Source organism: Silurus meridionalis, chromosome 2 (genome assembly GCF_014805685.1).
Source record: "Silurus meridionalis isolate SWU-2019-XX chromosome 2, ASM1480568v1, whole genome shotgun sequence".
Taxonomy (NCBI): domain Eukaryota; kingdom Metazoa; phylum Chordata; class Actinopteri; order Siluriformes; family Siluridae; genus Silurus; species Silurus meridionalis.
Genome location: NC_060885.1, coordinates 21,594,188 through 21,609,081, shown reverse-complemented (window position 1 = coordinate 21,609,081; position 14,894 = coordinate 21,594,188). Strand labels below are relative to the sequence as shown.

Here is a 14,894-nt window from a genome sequence, read left to right as displayed (position 1 = left end):
CAGACCATTACACAATCATAACACCAGATGGTTTGGCAAAATCTAAACATTTTATAATGTTTTTTTTCTCTTTAGATACAATATATAGTCATCCTACCCCGTACCCCAGACATTCGATAAATACAAAAGTTTGTTGCCACATGCAAAGAGTCACCAGATATTTCTTCAGTTTCGGTAATGTTGACCTCGCTTTCTTTTTTTTTTCTTCAATAGGCAAAGCGTGTTATTTTATTGCTAAAGTCATCGTGATCCCTGGTTTTTTTTCAGTGGTTTATTATTATCTTCACAATGTGCCTTGGATAATGGTTTTGAAATGCCTTTGTGCCTCTCTTTTGGTCTATATATTTTGACTATAAATTAGCACTCAGTGATTGTTGTCAAATAAGATCAGTATCAGCACTTGAGTGAAACTTTAAAAAAAAAAAGATCTGCATCACAGTTGATAGAATATTACTGGAAACAGGGAGCAATGGTAACATTCTGAGCAGTCATCATATGCGGATATGTAGTTACAGAAGTAGTTACAGAGTCTGGGCATAAGTAAGACATTCCAAATGCCATTAAGGTAAATGTAGAACATTGAGTACATACAAAGGCATGGGTCTATGACTAAGTAGTTTGTGGTATGAGAACATGTTTTTACTGAAAACACAAATCTACTCTATGTTGCTCTGTATAGGGACAATCCACTGCCAGGGGGTGGCGAGAGGTGGTAGTCAGTGGTAAAGGCTCTGGTTTACTAAACAGAAGGTCAGGGATAAAAGCCCCATTTTTATCAAGCTGCCACCTCTGGAACCCTGAGCAAGGCCCTCAACCCCATGTGCTCCAGGGGCACTGTATCATGGCTGATCCTGTGCTCTGACCCCCAGCTTCCTAAAAATCGTTGAGATATGCAAAGAAAAGATTTCACTGTGCTGTAATGTATACTGTATGCAACAAATAAAGGCTCTTCTTCATTAGCTTAGGAATGTTCAACATTGCTAAAGAAAGTCTTTAACTCATTCAGTCTAATCTCACCATATATATATATATATATATATATATATATATATATATATATATATATATATATATATATAAAGCTAAAGCAAATAGTAAAATAGCCCAATTTCCAGTCATTAATTTAATGTGTTTTTACTCAGCAAGGTTCTGATGACTAGCTGAGTTATGGATGTCTTGTTTTGCAGCTAGACCTTGTTTGTTTTTTGTGCCTACCAAATAAACTCGCACAAATATTTATGCACGCTAATTGCATCTATGATGATGATGATGAAGACGACGATGAAGACCTTCACACTGCAGTGTACAAAGTGACACATTACAAACAAGCGCTTGCAATAACAGCAGACAAGCCAATTATATGGATTTAATAAAGGGGCTGTGACAGTGTTATAATCCTTTATGGTACTCTGGGGGTGCAACAGAAAAAGAGAGCTTGCTTTATTGCTTGGAGATTGCAGGAGTGATGTTTAAACTAGGTATATAAATACTAGATTCAAATATTTTAAGGACCAAGTCCAATTATAGGAATATGATCAGTACAAATATACAGAGTGCACACTGTATTTCAATAGATGTAGTGTAAGCATGTCCATTGTGTAGTTTGAATATGTTGCTTCATATATATGAATAAATAAATCCAACAACACATTTGTTCAAAACATTTTATTTCAATAGCCAAAGAGGACAGCTGACTGCAAATACAGAAGTAAAACGGAAAAATTTCCCACTCCCAAATAAGGTTTTCCAAAAGATCTGATAGAAAATGCAGCAGGATAACATACATAATGATAGCAAATTATGGCACAAAGTCTGCGAAATGAGGTATCAGGAAACAGCTGTAAACTGTCATTGATCACATTTTGTTGTTAAAGCAAACATTTTATCTAAAGTTTTTTATCAAAAGTTTTCACGGGATTACAATCGTAACCAAAACGCATGCCTTGTGTTATGCAGCTCAACAAAACGCAACAAAATGTGAGAAATCACATTTGCAAATAATCATATTTACAAACCATTTTCAGATGTGAGGCAGCAACAAATGGTCTTTCAACTGATTTTCTGATTTTTCATAGAACAGAAATGAGCCATATATTTATATTATGGCATTTGTACAGGTAGCCTTTGAGTTAGCTTACGGATTTTTTAGTTTACGTTGACGATTTTCGCTCCCACCTTGTGAGAAAATTGGTCTTTGAATCACAAAAAACTCGGTCACAATTTTATCATGTCGCTGGACTCTGAAACAGCCTGTTGCCACATACATATATAATGTAACCTTTATACAGTAGGGTACTGTAAATTGCTCTGATTGCTAAATTATGTACAGTTAAAGGTTAAATTATTAATAAATTGCAGTATTCTGCCCCATACTGGTCACCATTCTTTACCATTTCTTTGTAGGTTAGACCACATCTCCACTTACGATACAAGTTACTATGGTGTCATTGTAACGCATCGCTATCGTAACTCGGGGACTACCTGTATATGTTTTTTTTATGTATTTTTAATAGAAGGATTTTGGCATTTTAGATTCGCAATGTGGAATCTTACAAGAATAAAATTTTACTGATTATTCATTCATCCATCCATTCATCCAACCATATCATAATAAGAATGGGTGCAAATCATAAAAACACTCTGAATGGGACACTAATCTGACACAGGACACTACACACATGCACACACATTTGCGCTTAGATACAATATGAATCATTTGTTTTACACACAGTTCCCATGCCAGACTGTGAATGGCACACCATGCATTGGTACATTTGGACTATTAGCAACTAGATTTTACGATTTGTTACAAAGAGATTGACTTTTCTTGATTGGTTTTCCCAGGAGATAGGGAGCAGGAAGAGGTTGCCCTCTAGTGCACTTGTGTGGAGAATGCATGAATAACATCAAAGGCAAGGAGGAAAAAAACACCACAAACAACAACAAAAAAAGGCAGAACTTTCATTTTAAGGAAAAGTGATGATTGATATGCAACATTTTGTTTGAATAAGGTCAAATAATATTGTCTCTCTCTTAAAGTGCTTGTTCCTTTAGCATCCATGCTTGTTAAGAATATGTACTGACTCAAACATCAATACAAATTGATATTTACGGAAACATGCATATAAAAAAAACGTCTAAATTAGTGCATAGATGACAAAAAAAAAAATTCCAATTCAGAGTCCCATTCTCATTTACAGTGTCATGTAAAGTTGTTTTAAATGAAATCTTTCTTAATTGCTCAATTATAAATTAGTTTTAGTTTTTCAAACCAACAAAACAAACATTTATAAAAACTTTATAAAGTCTGAATACTTTTTTATGGCACTGTAAATACAGGCAGCTATTCAAGGCTCACAAAGAAGAGAGACCCAAACCCACTGTATGTTATAATGTTATTCATTATAAAGAGACATTCGTTATACTGATCTGTGCCAAGACACAAAGAAAGTAATCATGTAAATCCTGCTTAGCCCATTATTTCTGCATGTATATGATGATAATGCAAAGAGTTCCTACGAGACCCAGAGCCTGGATGCCGAGGAACCACAGTAGCAGCCAGAACAGGAGCACCACCATGGGCTCTACAATCTTCTCTCCAAAGTAGAGCTGTGTGAAGCCCATGCCTCTCAGGCACTTGTTGAACATCCCAAACAGAGTACCAAGCCTCTCACAATCATCCACTAGTGCTGCCGCTGGTGCTGTATCTAACGTGGCCTCAGATTCAGACATGGTGGTGGAGGTGCCGGGAGGTTGCGCTCTTGCCCGAAGGTCATTCTGAGAAAACAAGAAGAGGTTGATGAATTTGCATGCCATCTTTATAGAAATGAAATGAACTAAAACTAAGAATATATATATATATATATATATATATATATATATATATATATATATATATATATATATATGGCATTCTAAGTTTTATATATATATATATATATATATATATATATATATATATATATATATATATATATATATATATATATAAACTATACAATCACCGCCACTTTATTAGGTACACCTGTCCAACTGCTCGTTAACGCAAATTTCTAATCAGCCAATCACATGGCTGGCAGCAACTCAATGCATTTAGGCATGTAGACATGGTCAAGACGATCTGCTGCAGTTCAAACCGAGCGTGAGACAGGGGAAGAAAGGTGATTTAAGTGACTTTGAACGTGGCATGTTTGTTGGTGCCAGACGGGCTGGTCTGAGTATTTCAGAAACTGCTGATCTACTGCGATTTTCACGCACAACCATCTCTAGGGTTTACAGAGAATGGTCCGAAAAAGGGAAAATATCCAGTAAGCGGCAGTTCTGTGGGCGCAAATGCCTTGTTGATCCCAGAGGTCAGGGGAGAATGGCCAGACTGGCTCGAGCTGATAGAAATGCAACAGTAACTCAAATAACCACTCGTTACAACCGAGGTATGCAGAAGAGCATCACTGAACGCACAACACGTCGAACCTTGAGGCGGATGGGCTACAGCAGCAGCAGATCACACAGAACAAACTATTCTTGTTAATGTTTTAAAGTATTTATGGTGTTTTAAATTAAGAAAAACATCAGGACACCAAACAGAACTTTCGTTTCTTATGTTTCCACACGGACGGATTTAACTGCCGGACTTGTGCACCATGGCGGATTTTGATTTGAGACTTGGAGCATCAGTAAAACAAATGTTTAGTGATTAAAATTTTTTTTTATTTATTTATTGATATATTTATTTTTTGGGTTTTTAATTTTATTTCTGAGTAAAGAAAAGGCGTCGTGAATAAACGTGTGGTGATTTGAAGGTTTTATTTAGTTTGATTGATTTATTTATATATAAAATGCTCAACCAGAAAGGCTTGCATTAATCCTGCAGTTATAAAATGATCAAACATAATAATAAAACATCTACATAACATTTCTTTCTTAACCATATGTCTACCACTCATGAGCCAATAACATCTGGCAGTATGTGTTTAATTGCATGTCCTTTGGAACCTCATGCCTCTGATCGAGGCACGAGAATTCTTTCATCGTGTACTTTTGTGTCTTAAAAGCTAAGGAAGTATAAAAAACGACATTTTGCTAAAGAAAAAGTGTGTTGATTACCCCTATGTATGGATACTTTTGGGACACTTCTTTAAAAAAATTATTCTGCCAAACATCATATACATTTTTTGCAAACATAAAAGCTGCAGGTGTACAACAGTGATGTATAGATTATATATTACCAAAAATCTTTCTTGATATTTAAGGTTCTGCAAGGAACTAATAGACATACATGTGGTCCCTGAGGGTTGTAAGAAACTTTAAGACGTTGGGGAACAAATGCATCTGTGAATCGGATTCTGACTCGCGATATAAACCACATTAAAAACTAAGGTACTTTTGGACACGCTGTTAAACGCTGTCGTATTAGCATGCACACAGACAGGTTGTTTAGATGACAAACAGCAAGTCTTCTGTGTAGAAAACCCGGCAGGCCTACAGGTCAGAAAGTACAAATCTTTACATTTAAATCGCTCCTCGTGTTTGGGCTGCCAGTAAACACGGTTGCTGAGTAATATGTTTACCTGCTCGCTGCCTGTGTACCGGCGCGGATACCTGCTCTGACCCTCCGCCTCGAGGCAAACACGACCATTAATCACTGTCGCATCGTTCACTGTCGGCAACTCCTTGGACATTTTCTTTCTCCTCCAAGAAAGACTAAACTTAGCTAGCACAGACTGGTGAAGAAGGACTGAAGAACTAGCTGTGCTCGAAACACTTCCGGATTCGATTGTCAAATACGGGTCTTGGGTGACGTCACTTGGCTCGTAACCGACTTCTCGCAGTTCATTCTACTTTTTCCCCTACACGAGTTCTAGCCCTATAATAATACAGCTTGGTGGACTAATGCCTACTATGTCCACGAATATTCATTTAATCCAGTGATATTTACTTATCAATAGTGAAGGTAGAACAAGTTAAACATGGTACGCAGAGTTTACAGGACATTTGGGACATCAGCTGTGCTCCTCAGGTTGTAGGAGGGTGGAGGAGGTTGAGGACAATGGCCAGACTGTTTTGACCTGACAGGAAGCTACAGTATTTGTAACTCAAATAGTCACACTTTATGATTGTAAAAAGCAAAAAAAAAAAAATTTAAGCTTTCCAGACCTTTCGTACATCATACCTTGAGATACAAGACCAAAATTGTATTAAGAACTATGATGATGGATTTGGACTGTTGGTAATATCAAAGGTCTGATACAGCGGCATTTAAATGGCGATCACTGAGCAGCACACCTCGACAAGGATAAAACTACAATGAAAGTGTCACTCAGATGAGAATGGGTTTTCTTTCATATGTGATTCCTTATATCTGTTTTTTCTTGCCACTCTTGCAGCTCGGTCATTAGGGATAAACTTAAAACAGATACAGTTAGGCATTAACTTCATTATAGACACTAACTTTCATTATAGGCAATACACTTCATAACCCTTTTATCTCTAAAAAATAAATAAAATGTAATTTACTTTAATTGAATATCACATACATTTTATCTCCTATAAACCAAAAACAGGAAACTAAAACTAATGTGCTCACAGACAGTTGGAGAATGGACAAAAGTGCCACCTTGTCTGTTATATCTCAATTTCTAGCATGCAGATGAGAAGGTCTGAATTTGGTGTCGACATCGTTATTCCTGATGGACCCAACCTTCCATGTGTCTGTAGCTCAAGCTGATAAGACTTTGTTGAATGTCACAACCTGTCTGAATGTTGTTACTGATTATGTGTTCCCCTTTGTGTCTACAGTTTTCTAATTTACTAATTTTATATTGTTTAATTGGGAATACTTCAATGGCTTTACCAGGCACCAGGCCTGAAATCGATAGAGCGCCTTATGTGATGCAGTCTTGTCAACATGGACCAAAACCTTAAGCAAATGTTTCTAACACCTTGTGGAATCGGTGAAGAAGTGAGGCAGTTTAGTTCCTAAAGAGTATATGCAAATGTGTACATGTATTTCAGAATTTTTCAAAAATACACTTTATGGACAGAATTTTGTGGACAGCTGACCACCACATCCCAATAAACATGTCATTCCAGATTTGTTCTTTATTTTCTGTTATAATTACATCCACTCTTCTGGGAAGGCTTTTCATTTTAAGCATGGCTGTGAGGTTTTGTGCTTATTTAGACATGAGAACATTAGTGGTCACAAAACAACATTTACATTTATAAAATTTGGCCAATGCCTTGACCTGAGTGACTTACACTTATCTAATATATAAACTAAGCCACTGAGACCAAGGGCCTTGCTCATTGGCCCAGCAGTGATAAGCATTGCTGCGGGTAATCGATGCTGAAATTTGAACTACTGATTTAGAAATCCAACATCTTAAGCACTTGGCTACCGGATAGATAGATATACTGTATTTAATAATAATGATAATAATACTAATTATTATTATTATTTTCATTATTATAATAGATATTTAATTATTATATTATTACTCATATTTATTTAAAAAATGTTAATAAATAAATGTATGTAATTGCATATACTCCTACTATCTTATTAGGGACTGTGAACCACTTTATTAAACCCTTAACACTTCCCTTTGCTCTGAAGACAGACAGGCAGGCAGACAAATATATACACTGACCAGGTATAACATTATGACCTCCTACCTAATATTGTGCTAGTTCCCCATTTGCTGCTAAAACAGTCGTGACCCTTCAAGCATTAATAGCATTAACTTCTTGAGCAATTTGACCTACAGGAGCTCGTTTTTTGGATCAGAACACACGGACCAGCCTTCGCTTCGCATGTGCATGAGTTGGCCGCCCATGACCCTGTCGCCGGTTCACCACTGTTTCTTTTTGCACCGTTTTTGATAGATACTGACCACTGCAGACCAGAAACAGACCACAAGAGCTGCAGATTTGAAGATGCTCTGCTTCTAACACATCAACTTTGAGGGCAAAATGTTCACTTGCTGCCAAATATATCCCACTAACAGGTGCCATGATGAAGGGATAATACCTGTTATTCATTTCACCACTCATAATGTTATGCCTGGTCAGTATATACCGTATGTGTGTGTGTATATATATATATATATATATATATATACATACAGTATCTCACAAAAGTGAGTACACCCCTCACATTTCAGCAACCATTTAGTATTATATTCTCAAGAAAAAATACTATAGAAATCAAACTATAATATAGAATATACTTTAGAGTAGTCAATGTGCAGCTTGTATAGCAGTACAGATTTACTTTCCTTTAAAAATAACTAAAATTAAAATAGTCAAAATAGTTGCCAATAGCTGAGTTCACCCTAAGTAAACATTTTAAAACTGTGTCCAAAGTGTCAATATTTTGTGTGAGCACTATTGTTATCCAGCACTGCCTTAATCTTCTTCACCTTCCACTTAAGGATGCCCAATGGGTGCTCAATAGGGTTCAGGTCTGGAGACATACTTGGCCACTCCATCACTATGTTTTTGTGGGGTTGTTATTATATAGGAAAACTGCCGTTTGCCCCATTTTCTGAAGGGAGGGCATCATGTTCTGCTTCAGAATGTCACAGTACATGTTGGAGTCCATGTTTTCCTCAATGAACCACAGCTCCCCAGTACCAGCAGCACTCATGCAGCCCCAGACCATGATTCTACCACCACCATGCTTGACTGTAGGGAAGACAGTTTTCTTAGTACTAATCACCAGAGCATCACCACACATGCTGGACACCATCTGAGCCAAACAAGTTTATCTTGTCTTATCTTTAGTCTCATCAGACTAGGACATGGTTCCAGTAATTCATACTCATAGTGTTTTCAGCAAACTGTTTGCAGGCTTTTTTTTGTGAGCCAGCTTCAAAAAAAGGCTTCCTTCATCAACACACAGAACTAAACAGTACCAAACTTACACACACACACTTGTGTTACTGAACTGTTACAACCTGAAGTCAAACACACACTCATACTCAATACTTAATACTCACTTTAATTCATACACATCCATTTCTTCAGCACTACTCATATTATATTATAAACATATTATACTGTTTACATGTTGTTTTGCACCTCTTGATTGCTGCTCTTGCTGTTTTTGCACAACATTGTGTTTATGTTTTACAAATATGCTCTTGTTTATAGTTCTCTTTGCACATTGTACTGTATAATTTATACAGCAGGTTTACTGGTTGGTGCTATTTTGTGTTCTGTGTATCTCTCCCACACTGTCTTGTATTGTCTGTTTGCACTGTCTTTTGTCTGCACTGTTTGCACGAGGTTGCACACGATTCACTTTATGTGGCTAGGACAACTTACTTTAGTCCTTAGCTCTGTGTTCTGTTATGTAGCTCTATGTTGCATGATGTAGCTCTATGTTGTTTTTATGTAGTGCCAGGGTTCTGGAGAAACGTCTCATTTTACTGTGTACTATGTCAGCTATATATGGTTGAAATGACAATAAAAGCTTGCTCTAAAGCAATGCTGGCAGTGCTCATGCGTCTTTTTTAAAGCCAGCTTCTGCACCTGATGCACAGCACGAGGACTCATCTTCTTAGATCCACCCTTGTGAGTCCTATTCTGAATGAAACTTGTTTTGAAAAACCTCTTCATGACTCTGGGTACTGCACTGTAACTCAGTTTTAGGGTGTTACTGATCTTCTTATAGCCTAGGTCATCATTGTGGAGAGCAACAATTCTAATTCTCAAATCCTCAGAGAGTTCCTCCCATGAGGTGCCATGTTAAACACCTAGTGGTCAGTATGAGAGAATTGTACTCAAAGCACCAAATTGATCTACTACAAGATAAAAAAATTGTATGGTCCTGTCTAACAGGTTTGGTTGCACGATGCATGCATGGTTACACGATGTACAGTCGGTATCACTTAGGTTGTACTCACTTTAGTTTCCAGCTATTTTGACAATACTTGCTGTATGGTGAGTTATTCTCAGAGGACAATAAATGTAAAATATATCCAAGTTTTATTTCTATAATATTGTCCCTTTAGAAGATCTATGAATATGGTTGCTGAAATATGAGGGGTGCACTCACTTTTGTGAGATACTGTATACAGGGATATAAATGATGATGATGATTATTATTATTGCAATTTATTTTTCAAAAAATGTTAAGAAATAAATGTATACAGTTGCATATACTCTTACTAGCTCCTCAGGGATGGGTAAACTCTATATTAAAACCTTATGGTTATGATTACCACTTCCCTTTGGCCATACAATGTAAGACAGACAGACAGACAGACAGAGAGACAGAGAGGTAGACAGATAGATAGATAGATAGATAGATAGATAGATAGATAGATAGATAGATAGATAGATAGATAGATAGATAGATAGATAATTTTATTTAAAACATGTTAAGAAATCATTGTATACACTTGCATATACTCTTATTAGCACTTCAAGGACTGTTAACCACTTTACTAGTAAGGTTACAATATTAAGTAAACTGTTAAAATTAAGTATTAATAGATTGTACTATTGAAATGTAACAATTTTTTAAGGTTATCTATGTTTATATTAAACTCTGTGTGTGTGTTAAGACTTTCTGTGAGTTCTGTTTTTGCCCAATGAGACTGAGGCTAGTTTTAAATAAGCACCCTAGCGCACTACACAGTATGCAGTAGGAGTCCACCGCCCATATATGGCCCATACTATGTAGTAGAGAAGTGCGCGGGTCGGGACGTAGCCTGAATGTTCCATATGAGGCCTGTGTGAACAAGTCATGGAAAATGGCGACTGCTGAGCCGGTGAGTCGATGTATTAGTGTTAAGGATCATTTTTCATTTAATTTTGAGTGATGGTTGACATTCTTAAGATCATTTGTCAGCAGAAACGTGTGTGTGGACGACTTAGAAGAGAATTATGCCGGGAATGTGAGCTGCAGTGAGACTTGGGTAAAGTTAACCGACATGTTTGAATGAGGGAGAGCTGAAGTCCCGCAGCGCTGTACATACTGTCTTTAACTAGTTAGTTTGTCACGTCGTTCCGAAAAACTTCGTAGAGCTAGCTTAGGAATGTTTTATAACCGTTATAACGGTTGTAGTGGTCGTTTCACGCGTGCGTGTTGTTTTTGCGCCCACCGAGGTAGCTGTTAAGCTTTTGGCTTTTGCTTTTGTATGACTTCACGCTGCCCCACGTAGTGTCTCATACACACGAGCTAGAAAAGAGTGCACGAGTAAACGTTAGCAAAACTAGCGACGTCCTTTCCTGTCCTGAACGTGTTCTGTATGGCAGCACGTTTGTTTATCCATGTTTACTTAGTTTAAAAATAAAGATCGCCGTACACACGGTGCTAAAAAGTAACTTGACAGCTGTTGATCTGCCGCCACGACATCTGTATCTGAGTTGTTTTGGGGGGGGGACAACAACAACAACAACAAATACCTCGTTTATACGAGAAGCATCAAACTAGTTTCCACAAGATTTAAATCTGAAATGCTTGAGATCTGGCATGTAATACATCCTCAGACTGATATGAATGTACTATTAGGTATATCATGTAGGGTTTTTTTTTGTTCCAGTTGTTGAGTATTGCGTTTTAGACCTAGCTGGTGTGATCTTGATCTTTTTGTAATATTGTAGAACTAGAAGTGATTTCAGAGACACATTTGTGGATAGTTTGGCAGTAAAATAGCATCAAAAACTGTATTCTGCGCCATCACGTGTATATAAGACATTGCACTACCCTGATATGAACCTGCTACTAATGACCAGAATGATTTTATTTATTTCACTTGTATACAAATATATATTCAGATAGTGAACTCGATTCGAGTAGGTTATTTGCTAGATATGAATTTTTCGTGAACCGTTTTTTTTTTTTTCTCCGATCTCAAGGAAGTAATATTCAATCCGCCGGAGAGTAAAGAGGAGGACTCGGAAGAGACAAGCCAGGAGATTGTCAGCCCTGAGTGTTATATCAAACATCCACTACAAAACAGGTCAGCCATAAGTTCCACAACATACTTCTGCCGCTCGTATTCTCACACACTCTCTGTTTTACACTTTGGTAGCTTCGCTAACAAGCTTGTCACGTTTCGGGTGTACAAGGATCGTCTCTTGTTTGCAAATTCTTTTGAAGAGGCTGTGTAACTGCTTGTCTTCCGCAGATGGTCTTTATGGTTCTTTAAAAACGACAAGAGCAAAACATGGCAAGCCAACCTGCGACTGATTTCCAAGTTTGACACAGTTGAGGATTTTTGGGCGTAAGGATGACATTTTGCACACGTATCCAAGAACTATACTGTGTATTTTAGAATGTTTCTGGTTGATGATCTATTTGTCCTTGTAGGCTTTATAACCATATTCAGCTGTCCAGTAATTTGATGTCTGGTTGTGACTATTCGCTGTTCAAGGTGAACTTCTTTTATTAATTATTATTATTATTATTATAATTATTAATTGAAGAATAAATGCCAGCTTGTTATTGTGTTTTAGTCAAGATTTTGAATATGTCTGTAATTAACAGCTGCAATTGTCGGAGTATCTCAATATTTTTTTTGTATGCTTACAGGATGGTATCGAGCCCATGTGGGAGGATGAAAGAAATAAGAAAGGTGGGCGCTGGCTCATCACCCTCAACAAACAACAGAGGAAACTCGACTTGGACCGCTTTTGGCTGGAAACGGTGCGCATCCTTACGAAGCTGTCGCTGCGGTTGTTTGTTCTTGTCCTGATGTTCTTTCTGTGTGGTTGCAGATGCTTTGCCTCATAGGAGAAGCGTTCGATGACTCCAGTGATGATGTGTGCGGCGCGGTAGTCAACATCCGAACAAAAGGAGATAAAATCGCTGTCTGGACAACCGATTATGAGAACAAAGACGCGATAACACACATAGGGTCAGACGTGTATACGTATAAAACAAAGCACACTCGTGGAACAAATGAAGCACTGTGCTAAAGCCAGATATTTTATTGCTATCTTTGATGTGTTTGTGTTCATGCAGTTGTTCTTTTGTTTGTTTTTTTACAGGAGAGTGTATAAGGAGCGGTTAGGAATCCCTCTAAAGATGACCATTGGCTATCAGTCTCATGCAGACACTGCCACTAAGAGTGGCTCAACCACCAAGAACAAGTTTGTGGTCTGAAAGGCTGAGCCTGATCTCCCCTTTCTCAATCAGTTTCTCCTTCGCTCCACCCCACCGTTTGTTTTCTCATGTCCTTTATCTTTCTGTCCTCAACCAAAGCTTTATATTAACAGGTTCTCACTCAAAATACCACAAACCCTCAGCCAGTATGACTTGTGAACCCCAACAGGAATCTCTAAATTCCACACACACACACCTTCACTTCCATCATCCGCCACAGCAACTTACATCCAGCTCATGGAGCAATACGTTACACGACTCAAACTAAACAAAGCTCTCTAAGCAAATAAACAGCAAGCATTATGATGTAGTCTCACATATTCACACGTATCGACGGTCTTATTGACAATGACTCGAACAAACTTGCGAAATCATTGTTTAACAGGACTCAGAGATTGTAAAATATTTTGTGTTCTTTTTTCAAACGAATGTGCTGAAATATTTAATGGCAGAGGAAAGAAAATGTCTCGGTGCCCTTATCTAGCAGCCCTGCAGCAATAGTGCCTAATGAACACATTTTTTTATTTATTCAGATTTTATCGTAACATTTCATGAAGGTGGTATAAAGACACCCCCCTCCCCCCATGTAATCAAGCAATTCTTCAAAAGCCTTCCTTATTTCTTTCAGCATTAACATGATTAAATGTGTGGTTTTGCAATTCAGTATGTGTTTTTTTTTTTTTATTTTATATATGTTTCGAATTCTACATTCCTTGTTAGAATGGTAGCGTATAGGACTTTAATTATAATGTAAGAGATTATTATCTTTTTTTTCTTCCCTGAATGTAATCGGTTTTAACATCCTAGGCCGAACATTATCATTAGGCCTTTAAATAAAGTAGAATTTATTTCTTAAAAATGCAAGTTCTTGGACATTTAATCGTAACTTTTTAATGACAAGGGATCTGGTTGATGATAGGATGAGCCCTGACTTCAAAACTAACAAAAAAAAAAACAGCACAAACGAGTTTGTACAGTGGTATTTGACAGCTGTGTCTTCAGATCATCAATATCTAGATGCACCAACTTAAGGCAACCTTTTATTGTTCATGTTGACTAAATGGTTGCATATTGTCTTTTAACAAAGGTCAAATGTATGATGATAAACTTTTTAAAGAAAACTAGCGCCAGTGAGAAATTAAATGTAGAAATGCCATTTTTATACATGTATATGTTTGATGGGGAACCATATTTAAATCAAATGTCATACTTCTCTTCCAGTAGTGTGTGTTGGTGTATAAACAGTCAAAGTAGATTCAATTGAGAAGATCAGGCTTCCTGAATTCCAAAAACATGCAGATTCCCCAAAAAAGTTTGTGGACACCAGGCTATAAGATTTTTGTGTTTTTCTTTTATATTTTTGTATTTTTTTTAATCTCATATTTAGTTTCCATTTTTGTCATAATAACCTCCAGATGTTCCACTTGATTTTTGAGTGTGCTTGCAGAGATTTGTTTGCATTCAGCCACAATAGCCTTAGTGAAGTCAGATACGGGTGTAGGTGAGGAGGTCTGGGGTGCAGTCAGCATTCCAATTCATCCCAAAGGTGTTCAGTAGGGTTGAGGTCAGAGCTCTATAGCAGGCAACTTAAAATCTTCCACTTCATAAACCATATCTTGATGGAGCTGCATTTGTGAGCAGGGGCTTTTTTTAAATGCTGGATACATGTTTGGGTGTCACAATTCAAATTAAGGGAAAATTGAATAACATCCTATGTGATTGTGTGCTTAGATCTTAGTGTTAACAGTCCAGGGGAAAAAATGTGTTTGAGGGTGGG

The 14,894-nt window shown here is 37.2% G+C and overlaps 2 protein-coding genes across 2 annotated transcripts; one reads left to right on the top strand and one right to left on the bottom strand.

Moving 5' to 3' along the window:
* Positions 1-1,650: 1,650 nt before the first annotated feature.
* Positions 1,651-5,784, bottom strand: fam241a (family with sequence similarity 241 member A). Its single transcript, XM_046862695.1, has 2 exons — positions 5,568-5,784; positions 1,651-3,777 (listed from the first exon to the last, which is right to left on the bottom strand). The coding sequence occupies exons 1-2, from the start codon at positions 5,676-5,678 to the stop codon at positions 3,478-3,480; spliced, it is 411 nt and encodes a 136-aa protein (XP_046718651.1). The 5' UTR covers positions 5,679-5,784; the 3' UTR covers positions 1,651-3,477.
* Positions 5,785-10,651: 4,867 nt separating this feature from the next.
* Positions 10,652-13,780, top strand: eif4eb (eukaryotic translation initiation factor 4eb). The gene is made up of 7 exons (XM_046869312.1): positions 10,652-10,778; positions 11,869-11,972; positions 12,141-12,236; positions 12,323-12,386; positions 12,545-12,658; positions 12,730-12,869; positions 13,003-13,780. Exons 1-7 carry the CDS (start codon positions 10,761-10,763, stop codon positions 13,115-13,117), a joined length of 651 nt encoding a protein of 216 aa, XP_046725268.1. The 5' UTR covers positions 10,652-10,760; the 3' UTR covers positions 13,118-13,780.
* The last annotated feature ends 1,114 nt before the right edge of the window (positions 13,781-14,894 follow it).